The following is a 15520-nucleotide window of genomic DNA, read 5'->3' on the forward strand; positions in this document are numbered from 1 at the left end:
TAATATGACCATAAATCTCTGAAACCCAATGAGATTCAGTCTTGATATGTTCATTTATTCTACTGAAATCTCATTTTTTTTAATTTACTTATTCTAATTGTGATACATAACAGCAGAATTCACTTCAATTCATAGTACACATATACAGCACAATTTCTCATGTCTCTGGCTGTATACAAAGTAGAGTCACACCATTGGTGTCTTCATATATGTACTTAGGGTAATGATGTCCATCTCATTCCACCATCTTTCCTATTCCCATGCCCACTCCCTTCTCCTCCCTTCCCTTGCCCTACCTAAAGTTCCTCCATTCCTCCCATGCTCCACTCCCCACCCCTATTATGAATCAGCATCCACATATCAGAGAAAACATTTAGCCTTCGGTTTTTTGAGATTTTAAACTTTTAATCCTAATGTAATCTCAATTTATGTTACTAGCTGCAATTATTTTATTACTATAAAACAATTATATCCAACACTACTATGCTTTACACCTTCAGAGTATTTGTTCACTATCATCCTGAGAACTTGGTCAACATAATTCAAACCAGAAATTCTGCTAAAAGTGATCTCTTGATAAAATCCAAATTTCTCCTTTCAAGATCTTCTCATATTCTCTTGCATAAGTTCTGTTCTTAAGTAAGAGATCTGAATCCTATTTCAATTAAAGAAGAAATGAGAAATTTTTCTATTAAAGAGCTAACTAGAAAAGGAATCTAAAGGTCACCAAGCTTTCTCCCTTTCTCTTCAAGACAGGCTTCCTGACAGAATGCCTCCAAACCAGGCACATGTTTTGTCAGCTCCCAAAGAGGAACTGTCAGACAACACTTATTAGAGAAATATTGCATAAAAGGACATGTCTGTATTCTTCAAAACCATCAATATTATGAAAGATAAAGATCTGAGAAGCTGTTCTGGATTGGACAGACTTAATAATCAAATCCGATATATGAATAATTATTTTATTATTATAAAACAATTATTATGGGCTAGACCTTATACTAAAGATTTCCATAAAGAAAATCTGGGGGGAAACTGTCAAAACACTGGAATAAGGATATATATTAGAAAAATGATCTATGCGATTACTTTGCCATGGTTGCACTAGAGAATGGCCTTCTTCGTTTGAACTACATACTTAGTTACAAATGGGAAAATAAGTATGATACATGCAACCTACTCTGAAATGGTTCAAAAATAAATGATACATATTTTTAAAACACATTTTCAGAAATAAAATATAAAAATAAAAAATTGAACCTACTTAAAAAGTTAAGTTGGACTGGTTGGAAAAGAGGTAGATGCTAGAATTTCACCTGCTGAGAAGAAATACATGCTAATGAAAGAAAAAAATAAAAAGGAAAACAATGTGGATCTAAAACACAATTCAGCAATGAGCTGGAAAAGCCTATTTTTTTCAGTTAGAATAAAACCTCTAATGACTAACAACATTTACATTATATTTTAAGGGAAAGTGAGTGATCACTCCATTTTTAATATAAATCAAACATTTTAAAGCAACTTTTGTTTTTTCAGGTGCAGAGATACTTCTTTTCTATTATGGAATCATTTGGAAACCAAATTCCTTTTAACAAAGTGAGTCTGGGTTCCCCACATCTAGTACATAATACACCTGACATGCCCATGCAAGTCAGTTTCTGTATAGGTACATATAGGTACACCACTCCCATAAAAGGTCTGACCCAGGTAAATTTTTCTTTAAAAAATCACACAGCTGGGAAGGTAGCTCAGTGGTATAGCACCTGCCTCACATGTGCAAGGCCCTGGATTCAATTGTCAGTACCATAAATAAATAAATAAATATCAGTGGTCCTATTTCTTCTAAGTATGGCAACTTGGCAAGGGAAAAGCACCTTTCCTTACCCAAAGGAAAGACTCTAATGAAGCAATGAAAATGTCCCCTTAGCAGGAAGGAAACCCTCTCTACATAGTTTCTAGAAATAGGATTTTACCATAAGAAATAAGATTTTTTATAATAAAGCATGCCAATGGAATACATCTCACTAATCATACTATAGTGATCTGAACCATTCTCTTAGCAGGAACACTTCTGTATAGTAGTTAAAACTAATTCAAGCAGATCTGACAATTAAATTCAAACTTTGTTGTACCATAATTGTCACATGTAATCAAGTTTGGAATGCTCTTCCAACACTGTAGTTCCTCCTCTCCAAATTCAACACACCTTTCACATCACCTACATCTGCATATCACACACAACAAAAAGGTATTACCTAAGGAAAATACACAAGACCAACATAAAATATACAACGTAAAAATTTAATACACATATACATATTTGATTTGAGTCTCTTTTAAATTATAATCAAGCAAACATATTCTCATTACCTTGCATTTACTAGAACATTACAAGGTTAACTAGTGAAGAGATCAAACATAATGCTTTACAGTACAGCATCAAACCCTTTACTAAGAGCCTATAAATTCTATCTCTAGTCTAGTCTTCTAAAATCAAAAACAGGTGACTGTATTTTTTAAAAGACATTGTCCCTATAAATGCCCCACAATATAAATGTTAATAATGAGTATCTATCAGTGTCTGACTATAATCTTTTATATTTTACTGTTTATCCTTTAGCATCTGAATGCTTCTAATGTGTGAGAGGGACTCTGCCTGGTGCAACTCCAAGGTATCTAGGTCATGCCCATGCAAGTCAGTTTCTGTATTCAGGGGGAAAAACAGAACTCCACCATCACCACCTCTGAACATGAATAAAATGGAACCTGTGTAAGTTTTCATTTAACCTGACATCCTAACACCTGGGCCACCATCATGATAAAAACAGGGCATTTCCATTTAAAAAAACAAAACTAATATTATGGCTCAGTGCTTGAAGTGGAAGTCTCTGAAAAGGGGAAAAACTGGGAAAATTTTTCACTCCACTCTTGAATCTTTCAAACCTACAACTTTAAATAGAGACTAGAATTACCTTCACAGTCACCTTATCTATTTCCAAAAAAAAGAAAATGTAATAACCAAAATAACATTTTAGCTCAATTTTGAGGAAGGACACAGGCTTGAACATTTTTTATGTCAATTTCATACTTCTGAAAATTAGGAGACACCTATACAATAGCATCCATCAAATACATTGACAGGCTCAAATTCCCTTAGCACAAAATGACTGTGTTTTATGGGGAAAAAGTAGTAATATACAGCTGTACAGACAGTATTGAAAAATTGGATGTCAATTATATATTTGTTCAGTAAAGATTACATGACAAATATCACTAATTTGTGCTTCCACTGTCTTAATAAATGAGAAATAATAAAACTCATGCACATAACATTTTCATACAGAAATAATTTGAGAAGTTAATGTAAAAGGCATGAATTTCATCAATTCTAATAACATTAAAGAAAAAACCTTATATAATAATCACACTTTTTTGCAAAATTAATGAAAGAGACAGCAAGATTAATATATAAGAGTAGTAATCTGAAATATATATTCCCCTCTGAACTCCTCTGAGCAAGAGAACATGTACCCGCATTTGGAGTAATGGTATTTCTGAAAGTGATCAAATCATAATTCAAACTCAGAGCAACACAAGTAAGCCCCCAAACCTGAGAAATGTGTTTTCTTACCTTAGCTTAAAAGGGCGTACTTTGTTTTATCCACTAGGTATGCTCCTATAAAGTCAAAACTGAAAATGGAAATTTTCTGACTTACTCATAAACTTTAGAGCTAAAAGCCTTCCAAATGATGGAGTTCAGAGCCTCAGGAGGCTAAGGCAGTAGGATTGCAAGTTCAAAACCAGCCTCAGCAACTTAGCAAGGTCCTACACAACTCAGCAAGACTTCATCTCAAAATTTAAATAAATAAATAAATAGGGCGGGGATACAACTCCATAGTTAAGCACCCCTGGGTTCAATTTACAGGAAGAAGAAGAGGAGGAGGAAGAGGAGGGGGGAGAAGGGGGGCGGGGGGAGGAGGAGGAGGAGGAGGGGGAGAGGAGGAGGAAGGAGGAGGAAGGAGGAGGAAGGAGGAGGAGGAGGCGGCGGCCGGCGGCAGCGGCTGCAGTGGTGGCAGAGGAGGAGATGATGATTAAACAAATGAGTAAAGCTCTGGGTAAGGAGGATTCCATTAATACAATCAAGCTACTTGCTCTACAGAACACAGCTAGTTAGCACCAAAGTCAACATTCCAAACCAGGGCTCTAGGACTCTGGGAACTGGGAGAAGAATGCCACTAGAAAACTGACTGCTCCCTGAACAGAATTTTAAGAGTTCCCTTAAGAATTGAGTGTTTGTTATCCTGAAGAATTAAAGTCATCTTGCTACAGTGATACATGCATACCCATATTTATAGCTGCACAATTCACAATAACCAAACTATGATACCAGCCTAGTTGTCCAATCAATGGATGAATGGATAAAGAAAATGTGGTATATATACACAACAGACTTTTATTCAGCCATAAGGAAAAATGAAACTATGGCATTTGCAAGGAAAATGGATGGAACTAGCATTATGTCAAGTGAAACAAATCAAACTCAGAAGGCTAAGGGTCATATGTTTTCTCTCATATGCTGAAGCTAGGGAGGAAAAAGGAGAACAAAGGTGGGGGGTCGATCTCCTAAAAATCAAAGGAAGATCAGTAGAGGAAAGGGACAAAGGGGTGGGAGGTAGGGGAGGAAGAGATACTGGGGAGTGATACTGGCCAAACTATATTGTTATATTGTGTGCATGTACAAATATGTAACAATAAATTCCACCAATATGTGCAATTATAATGCATCAATTTAAAAATATGGGGAAAAAAATAAAAGAATGTCTGAAGATTATTTTTAAGTCATTTGGCATCTAAGATGTGTACTATACAAAAAAAATCATTTAAGTCAATTTATAGACCAAATTTATACATATTATGCACTATATTATCAATCTAAAAGAAATAATTTTAATGTCAGGCCTACAGAAACCTGGTAAATAATGTAGCTTTTAAGCAATAATATAACCAATGGTAGCAAATACTTTAAAATTTTAAGATTTGACTAAAAAAGGTACTTTTGAATGTTCACTAAGTTTATATCATTGTAATGACTTATATTTACACTAAAATTCGAAATGATTAATAGAAGGAGACCAAATTTTCACACACAAAAAACAGATTTTAATTACAAATCAATTTCTCTTAAACAGATAATATGTGTGTGAGTATGTTTGTATGTGGACAAAGAGAGGAAGGGAAGAATGGATACAATATAAACAATAGGTAAATCTGGGAAAAAAGTATATGGAAATTTTACATTCTCTTTTTATAATTTTTGTTGTTTGTTTAAGTATCAAAAGAAAAAGATACAAAATATGCAAACTAACTCCTAAATTTTTTTAAAAATACTATAACTAAATAAATTCTAAATACATTAAAGGCATATCAACTTCTCATAGTACCAACCAAGAATTACTCATGTTTCTATATCAAGTAGTCAAAAAGAAAATAAATTAGCTAAAAGCAAAGTATTTCCATTTCAAATGGTCAGTTATTAACACAATGAAGTGTATTAAACTAAGAAATTATTTGCATACATTTTCTGAGGAGCAATGTTTGCTGGCATTCTTTATCATCTTACCTACTTCATTTATTGCTGCCACAATTCTAACAGGTTATACACAGTGATTGCTATACACTCTACCGGTCCCCTGCCTACTAAATGCCAATATGTCCCCCTGGTAACTGTCAACCACAAAGTCTCCAAACATTTCCTAATTCTCTCCTATACTAAGAGTCACTGATTATTCAGTATAAGAATGCCTGAAGCCAGGCACTATGGAGCACAACTGTAATTCCAGTGACTGAGGAGGCTTAGGCAGGAGGATCACTAATTCCAGGCCAGCCTCAGCAACTCGAGGCCCTAAACAATTTAGTGAGACCCTGTCTCAAAATAGAAAATAAACAAGACAGGACTGGGGATGTGGCTCAGTGGTAAAGCACCCCTGGCTTCAACCCCCAGTACAAAAAAAAAAAAAAAAGCTTAACATTTAAAAACCTAAATTTCTCAAATGTAAATAAATCATAATATAATAAAAAAAAAGGGGTCAGGCATGGTGGTACACACCTATAATCCCAGTGACTCAGAAAGCTGAGACAGGAGGAATGCAAGTTCAAAGCCAGCCTCAGCAGCATGAGGCCCTAAGCAACTTAGTGAGACCCTGTCTCAAAAAATTAAAAAGGGCTGGGAATGTGAAGATCAGTGACAAAGTACCTCTGGGTTAAATTCCTAGTATACACACACACACACACACACACACACATTAATTAAAAGGATTATCTGTTATACTCTACAAAGGGATTCTTTTCAAGACTCCATTAAATGACAGACATGTCAGGGTTTAAAATACAATTCAACTTAAATCTTCTTTAACTTCTACTCGAGGTACACAGTTATTTTATAAAAAAGAATATATATCTTGATAGGTTATTGTTCTAGACAGAATTTTTAGCCATTCTTAGTGAAAGTCTATTACTTCCTGCATAATTTTTTTATTTACTATGACTACAAGAATCCTTAAACCACCACTGAGGGATTTAGATTCAATTATTTATAAGATTATGGGCTCTAACAAATGCTAAAGCAAATTGTTCTTCACTCCAGCACAAACTTAGTCCATTGCTCCAATAAATGAGATATGTGTCTGCCAGCTTTTCATCACTGTGATCAAAATACTTGACCAGAACAACTCAGAGAAGGAAAAGTTTATTTTGGTTTCAGAGATACAGTCCATGGTCAGTCAACTCCAAAACTTTGTGCCTGAGAGTAGGCAGAGAATTTCATGGAGGAAGAGCATGAAAAAGGAAATCTGCTTTCCTCATGGTAGCCAGGAGGAGAGAGAGAGGGAGAGGGAGAGGGGGTGGGGGGTAGGGAGGGAGAGATGCACTGAGGAGCCAGGGACAAATAAAATCCTCAAGGGCACACTTCCAGTGATCTACTTCTTTCAGCCACACCCCACCTGCCAAGAGTTACTGTACAATATAGTCCATTCAAATTATTAATCCATCAAATGGATTAATCCACTGATTAGGTTATAGTGCTCTTAATCTGATCATTTCACCACTGGACTTTCCTGCAATAACACATGAACTTTTCAAGTGACACTTTCAAATCATAACAATGAAGATCTCTACCCCATCCTACTAGAAAACAATAAATACATTATACCCAAATTATACACTGCCATTCCTTTTCCTCAGTTGAATGAAAAGTATTTCATACCCAAAAGGGACCTCAAAAAACTCATTCTTTATTTTAGGTCAAAGGATAAGATCAAACACTGATGCAACACATTCCTGGAGTGCCCAGTCAGAGAGAACTGACATTCAAAAAAACTCAGAAAACATGTCATGTAATTAATCACAAATCAAAATTTTCCTAATGGAAGTAAAATAAAATACAGAAGTGAAACTAAAATCTTAAAAGAAAAGTAAGCAAACTTTTTTGGCCTAAAACTTTAAAAAAATCTTTTCCATTAAAATAATCATTAGTTTGTATGACACTGCCTTTTACCCAAATTTTCTTGTTGTAATCTCCATTAAAGATCCAACACATCCATTTCAAATTACAGAACCAATTCAACGATAACAACTTTATTTCATCTTTGGCATCATTTGGTACAACAAAATGAGCAAATCAAATGAAAGTTAAACATTGCAAAACATGCAAATACAGAAAAACAAGAACAATTTAAGTACTGAAAAATCAAAAGACTTTTTGTGGATTGTAATCAATTCAATAATCCGAAATGAAATTCACAGCATCCTAAAGCATCACATAATACATTTTCCACAATAATAAGATTCAGCCTCAGAATCTGATAGAATATATATATCAGAATAAAAGCTGAAAACCATCATAAAGCATTTAACAAATTCTCTACACCTTACAGTTAGTGTACCCCAACTATGTCAGTTGGGTGGAAAAGCTGACCCCCTCAGCTTTCAGGGCAATTAGATATACATGGCAGCATGGCCTGAATTGTCAAAACCACTTGCCTCCAACTTTCATTTATATGCCCCATGTACAATGACATGTGTTTCGAGACACAGAAAGGGTTGGGAAATTCTGTAGAGATAAATCTACCCACATACAGTAGTATCCAATCCTTCTTTTAATCTCTAGAGAAATATTTTTTAAAATGTTACTGAACCAATCATTCTTAACCAAAGAGGATTCAAAATTCTAAACTTTTTAATGACATATATTCCTGTGTTTTTATAAAAACAGGACTTCTGATATACTCGATTCCCACTTTTTCAAAGACTTACAACCTCTAGAAATTTCAACAGAAACAGGAAACTACAATACCCCCTAACATATCATTACAGTGTTCTAACTGAAGAGGAATTTCCTTTTCTAGAGAAAATCATCAAATAAGCAAGAAACAGAAATGTAACTCAGTTTGATTCAAAGAGTGCTTAAAAAGAAAGTGAAGTCTAAGAACAAAGCTAGGAAAGGCAAACACTACCTATGTGACTTGCCTTACAAATAACAAAAACATCCATTTGTCAGAGTAATTTTTCCAGAATGAAATCGTATTAAGTCATCCTCATAACTGAAATCCTTTAACACTCTGTAAGCCCTACAAGAAGAAATCTGAGCTTCCTAGACTGTAAGTGACCTGAGGCCTGACTTCTTCTCTCCCAGCTTTCTCTCTCAATCTCCCTTCCCACCTCTGCTCTACAGAATGTTCAACTGCTTAGTAACACTTCCATGGAGTCAAACCTTCATGCCTTTCTCACAATGTTCCATTTACCCAGAATGTTTTATCTGTGGTACTCTCTACACACACTTTTTTTTTAATGGAAACGGCTCAAATTTCATCTAAAAATATTAATACACAAATAGCTACCATATACTAAGGACATTACTTTAGTAACATACAAAGATACAATATTTATCTAGTACCTCAGTGCCAGGAATAGTGTTCAGCACTAGGAATTGAATAGTGTTTGCCCTCAAGGAGTGTACAGATTAGAGAAAGATAAGAGAACAAACAAGTAGATGATTTTTAATACAGAATGATAGATACCTAAAGAGGAAATAGGAGAGCTATGGAAAAGTACAATGGGTTCATCTAGCAAGTGAAGTGGTACAGAAACCATAGGAAAGAGCTTTAAACTAGAAAGCCAAGCTGAAGGTGATTTTAAAATATAAATATATATATATATATATATATATATATATAAATATATATATATATATATCAAGTGTGAAGTAAGAAGTTTGGACCTAACTTTAATACCAGTGTTTAGACCACAATAGTATTATTCACTCTTTGCAGCTCCTCCTTCTTTACAACAACACACAAAAACAAAGATTTTAACAAATAAAATATAAAAATAAGTCATAAAAATGACATAGCCATGCCCCAAAAAATGTGTTAAATCTCTCTGGATCAGAAATCTAACAGGAACACAAAATGTGAAACAAGCTAAGGCCAATCTGGATCCCAGAGCAGGAAAAAGCAGCAGGAAGTCTGATCCTATGAGGTAACTGTAAATAAAAGTGTCCCATATAAAGCAGTGTCAGTAGCCAGGCGCTTAGCTTAAAACCAGGGACTGCTTTTCCTAGATTGTAAATTAGACTGAAAAAGGTTTCTGCTAACTTTGCTGAAGCTACCACTTACAGAGGTTGCTGACCTAATGCCAGCTGACTTGGTGACTGAATCTGTGATGTCCCCAATGTCACCAGGGGCCAGGGCTCTATCTACTAACATAGACCTGATACTGATATGGGAACTCCAAAGCCAGGCCGAGATAACTACAAATCTGCTAGAGCAGCAGGGAAAATCCCAAAGAGAGAGAGGGAGACCACTGGACAAAAGGAAAATAAATAAACAGCACATCAGAATGTGCCTGCAAAATTACAGAACATGATAAAAACACCAATAATATCAACAATCATAACAAATTCACTGCAGATAAATTTTTTAAATCATCAAATGATCTAGAAATGACTTTAAGAATATAAAAGATTCACAAAAAGATAAAAGAAATAACAAAAGAATGGAACAATTGTAAAAATAAGCAGAAAAGAAAAAGAACTAGTGGACATAAAAAAGAACCAAATAAAAATATTCCAGGACTGGAGCTGCAAGTCAGTGGTAAGGCACTTGACTAGCATGTGAGAGGCCAGTTTCAATCCTCAGCACCACATAAAAATAAATAAATAAATAAATAAAATTCTTAAAAAAAAAATTTCCAAGTGAGATAAAATCATTGTCACTTTGAAATAAAATGTTAACACCATTAGGCACCTAACAAGTCATCTGCCTTCAACCTCATAGGGATCCATTTTTTTAGTGGACAAGACACTGTGTCAAATTCTGAATTCAAAATTGAAAACACAGAATGCCTGTCCTCAAAAACACTCCCATTTGCAACAGATGCTACCAAAACCTTAACATTACATATTAGAAGAAATCTTGGTTTTTCAAACACGGAAACATTTTTTAAACTAAAATGCTTGCTGTTTCTGTTTTAATTTTCATAAACTCATGGCCATCTTCACTAGAATTAGCACTTTACATTAGATAGGCATTTTTATAAAATTTCATGAATGGAAATGAAATAAGAAAAGCTGCTTCTTTCATAATCTGGTGTATCTGAATGCATCTACCAACCATCCTTGTTTATTCAAAGTATTCCAACAGGAAAAAGGATACCACTGAAAAGCTTTGAAAATGAAAGACCACTTCTTGCAATATTCTTGGTAGAAAACTCATACTTCACAATAACAGAAACTTCATTTTTCTGGAAACATAGCTCAGTTGGTAGAGTGCTTGCCTTGCACGCATAAGGCCCAGCACCAAAAAAAAAAAAAAAAAAAAACTTCATTTTATCAACTACCAAATTAATTACATTGATCCAAGGCTGCAGCTAATTCATATTAAGAGATAAATATATATCAATATAAATAATATGCAAAAAAGTAACCTCTCTAACATTATATTCCAAAAAGGAAATGTTCACAACATCTCAGAGTTTCCATCATCAGAAAATCTACACTTTAAAAATGCCATAGGATTCCAGATAGGATAAAATTTCATTTTTTCCTCATCCTCTAAAAGAAAACAGTTAACACAAAATAATAAAATCAGTTCTGTTCACAAGCAGAGGTAGTCAGAAATGGACAGAAAATATTACATATATGTATATACACCATCTTCTTTAAACCAAGGAAAAAAAACCTATACCAAATCTGGTTAAGGGGGCTGGGGTTGTGGCTCAGTGACAGAGTGCTTGCCTCGAACATGTGAGGCACTGGGTTCGATCCTTAGCATCACATAAAAATAAATAAACAAAATAAAGATATTATGTCCATGTATAAATAAAAAATATTTTTTAAAAAATCTGGTTAAATCCAGGATAGCCTTGGTTTCTTATTCAAACGCATTGATAGAGATATTTTTATTTTGTTTTGTCTTGCTTAAATATATTAACCCATGTTACCCAATGATTAAATTTCACACAATAAAACCTCTCTTAATTGTGGCCAATGTCAATATTTCCTACTCATATTTCTAAAGGTTCATTTTCCAGTGGCTAGTCATTAGAAATTTTCAAATGACAGAACTAAATCAGCCAAGAAGCTAATGATACAAATTTCCTCATCACATCTAACTTCTTAGAATAAATCAAACATCAAAAAGCATCTCCTTGCTTTAATAGAGACAAGCATACATAGAGTATTGGGAAGAACAGATTTTTCAATTTCTGAAGAAGGGACATAATTCCACTTTGTCTAGTAACACATTTTTTTTCTTTTTTAAAGAATAATTAATATTGCAAATGCTCCTGAGACAGCTGAAATGAATCAAAGAAGCACACTTACTCATGACTGGAAATGTTTCTGTGTGTTGTCCCAATCAGATACTAAACCAAAATCTGTTGTCCAAGGTTTCTCAGAGGAATACATGTCCTATTCTGGAAACAAAAGAGAAAGGAATGGTATTTTCCAACAATAAGATTTTGTAAAAGGAAATGAAGAAAATAATTTCATTTCAAAAATTTACCTATTTACAGAAAAAAAAACCTTGTTACACCATTCTTTTAGAACATCATGTTAAATTCACATTTCCCTTTTTGTGAAACAAATTACTTCACAAATAAATAATATAGAGAGAGTAATTACCACACAGAAGTTCATTAACAAGTGTCCTTTGGCTTTAGTACTACAAACATATTTCTTTCCCATTCCCAGTTAAGTCATATAAAGAAAACACTCTATCCAGGGTAAAGATAGCACGCAAAGCTTGATCAATCTATTTTGATTGCATATAAATGATTTATAAAAGTCATAAAATAAAGATTACCGAAGTCATGGCTATAGACTTTCTCCAATAATGGCCATCTTCCTCATTATAAATGTAAAAATGGGTTCATTGTATAATAATAATAATAATAGAATAACAGCAAAGTACAAAAAAATTCTCTGTAATACCCCCTATATTTACCCAATCATGTGGGCATATTTCTTTTCAAGGAACATTTTCTAAGTTATTTTTAAAATACTTGATAAACACTAAATTAAAATGTGTATTTAATTCTTTTCACTCAAACATAACATAAAGCACCATCTTGTATTTAGTATTAATGTAGTGGCACCCCCTTTCTCCACAGAAAAGTCTTAATTGGACTTCTCCAGAAATCTTCACCATGGCTGATTTTAGGACTGTTAGCAAAAGAATCCTACAACAGAGTTAAACGTAGATAAACTTCCTATTTTCGTGTTGCCCTATCTTACTTGGCCACTGGCTGGGAAGGAATCAGCACTCCAGATGCTGGACACCCCCTTAATAGTTTTTCACAAACATGTATCCAGTATAGTAGTTTGTGGAAATGTGTAAACAGGCCGCTGGCCTTGAGCTGAAGCTTCACAGAGATGTCTACATTTCTAAGATAAGAGAAGTTACCAAGTGGGCTCCATGGTAACAGCTGGCAGGAGGAAGAAAAAGGGGAGAAGTAGCTCTCCCATTCTCAGGTGTTGTCCTTGAAGCGTTAACTTGCCCAGAACAGTGAAAGGAAAAAAAACTGCTTTTACATGAGGTTCTGTAGACTGTGAACTTCTGAGCCCCTCCCCTTACATTCTGGGTATAAAATTCTGAAACTACCTGAACTTGGGGTTCAGGGGATTGATTGATTACAGCAGAAGCTGTGCCCTCTGAACCTGGCTGCAGCCAAATAAAACTGTTTCCTGCTATCTTCAGTGCCTTACCTCATTAGTCCCTACAACATGAATACAAGCTTAATGCTTTCCCTAAAATTTACATTATAAATCTTGCTTTTTATCAACATATTTTTAAATAAAACATAGTACCAAGCCTATATCTAAACATAACCATGGTTGCACAAATGCCTGCCTAAATCTAATTCCACAGATAAGATCAATTTCAATACAAAATTCACACTTGTGGTACCTCATGGGCAGCTTTCTTCATAAACCAGTGAGCTATTTTTTGCAATCACAAAAAGTTATAGTTTCTTAATATCTAAACCACTTAAGAAAACAGTATACTTAGGCCCTCTGCTTTTGAATCAAAATTGGGTAACACTTTTTGAAGAAATAATGCTTGCCCATCTATATACTTACTCATTCTATGTAATAATATACATGAGAAGTACACAGTTACAAAATGTAAAACCACTGCATAAGCATTTGTAAGTATAGCATGGTTCAGCCACTGTAATTAGCAGAGGCATATAATCATAGCTCTGCCACATAATCACCTGATCCCTATCCCACATGCTTTCTTCTTTATCTGTGCACTAGTAAATGATATTCAGATAACCCAATTACCCCAAAGGAAATGAAAAGCTGTATGGAAAATCTAAAACAACATATAATCACCAGGAGAGTTTTTAGAATACATGATAAACGTTTCTCGAAACAAATATACTTTCTTGACAATGCTTGATTAAGTCTGATTTGTCTTCCCTCCTCAAAAACATGCTAAATGATGACAAGGAAGGGCAGCCCTGCTTTATAAATATGCACTTTAGATTAAATATTAAATATTCACAAAATGACCCAGGTGTCCACTTACATTTATATATTTATATATATAGTCAAGTCTTTGTCCAGGTACTTTCCTTCTCGTTCATTTTATATCAAAAATAATTTTTATCTTAAACTTAAAATTCCTAAAGCATCTTGCACTATGTAATGTCCCATCCCTGCCCATAACCATAGCCAAATAAATACTTTTTTTATTTTCTTAGTTATTGATAGATACTTATTTTATTTATTTATATGCAGTGCTGAGAATCGAACCCAATGTCTCACATGCACCAGGCAAGTGCGCTAACCCCTGAGCAATAGCCCTAGACACAATAAATACTTGTTTAAGGATTTAAATTCTTAAACATTAAGAATTTTATCAGTACTAAAAACACTCATCCTCAGAAACACCAAGATAATAAGATTTTAAAACACCAGATTTATAAACTTACATCTAAAGTAACAAATGCATATAAGTCTTATAGTAAGAAATATGCATATGTGAGAATTATGTAAAATGTCATGGAGCAGTTCTTAGAAACATTTACAAAAGACTTATAGCCAAAGACACTTGTTCAAGATTCTTTACATTAATCATAGCTTTAAAATATAGATCCCAATTACCTACTTTCACAGTAGGTAGTCTACCAATTATTTTAAGCAACAAGGCAGTAAAGTAGCACAGTAGATAATTCAGATTCCCTTTCTCCATCCCTAAACACTACCATTGGATATACAAAGAAGAAAAAAAAAACTTACTTTCTAATTTGCACCCCATCCATCCCATCCAAGTACGATAAAATAATGTATCTTAAATCCACAATGTCACTAGAAGGTATTACTGGGATATTTCTGCAAAATGTGGCCTTTAATCTCATTTTCAGGCACTTTGCCTTGGGGGAGAGGGCTGTCTTGCTGGAATGTGGGAGGAACTGGCTACAGAGTTCTAACTGGAAGCTGTAGGAGCTGAGCTTGCACTGCACCAGTAGAGATGCACACCAGGTGGCTGCTCTCCCAGAATAATTAGATACCTGGCACATAACTGAAGCCAACCCAAAGCTGATAGCCAAACCCCAACAAACCCAGTCAAACTCAGCAGAGATTACAGATCTGTGAGCTAGAAATAAACATCTGTCATGTGCCACTGAAAATTTGCTGTTGTTACCCAGCATTACTATAGCCAAAGATGACTAATAACAAAGAATAAACATACTAACGTTAAAAGAAAATTGACTATGGGCTGGGGTTGTGGCTCAGTGTAAGAGCATGTATGAGGCACTGGTTCGATTCTCAACACCACATACAGAGAAATTAATAAAGGCCCATTAACAACTAATAAAATATTTTTAAAATTTGATTAAATTTTCAAGTTAGAAAGGCTATATTTAAATATCTAGCCATATACTATTCATAAGAAACATACCTAAATCAGGAGGACACTTAGAAGGTGGGAATAAAAATATTAAAAATGTATAT

The 15520-nt window shown here is 34.3% G+C and overlaps 1 protein-coding gene across 2 annotated transcripts in view; it reads right to left on the reverse strand.

Annotated features, from left to right (window-relative positions):
* Usp6nl (USP6 N-terminal like) overlaps positions 1 to 15520 on the reverse strand; it is a 148643-nt gene that overhangs the window by 120188 nt on the left and 12935 nt on the right. For both annotated transcript variants that reach the window (XM_076831703.1, XM_076831702.1), the window contains exon 2: positions 11879 to 11970. In XM_076831703.1, the coding sequence (XP_076687818.1) occupies positions 11879 to 11882 (4 nt within the window). In that variant the 5' untranslated portion in view covers positions 11883 to 11970. The remainder of the gene's footprint in view (positions 1 to 11878; positions 11971 to 15520) is intronic.

This window comes from Callospermophilus lateralis, chromosome 13 (assembly GCF_048772815.1).
Source record: "Callospermophilus lateralis isolate mCalLat2 chromosome 13, mCalLat2.hap1, whole genome shotgun sequence".
Lineage (NCBI taxonomy): Eukaryota > Metazoa > Chordata > Mammalia > Rodentia > Sciuridae > Callospermophilus > Callospermophilus lateralis.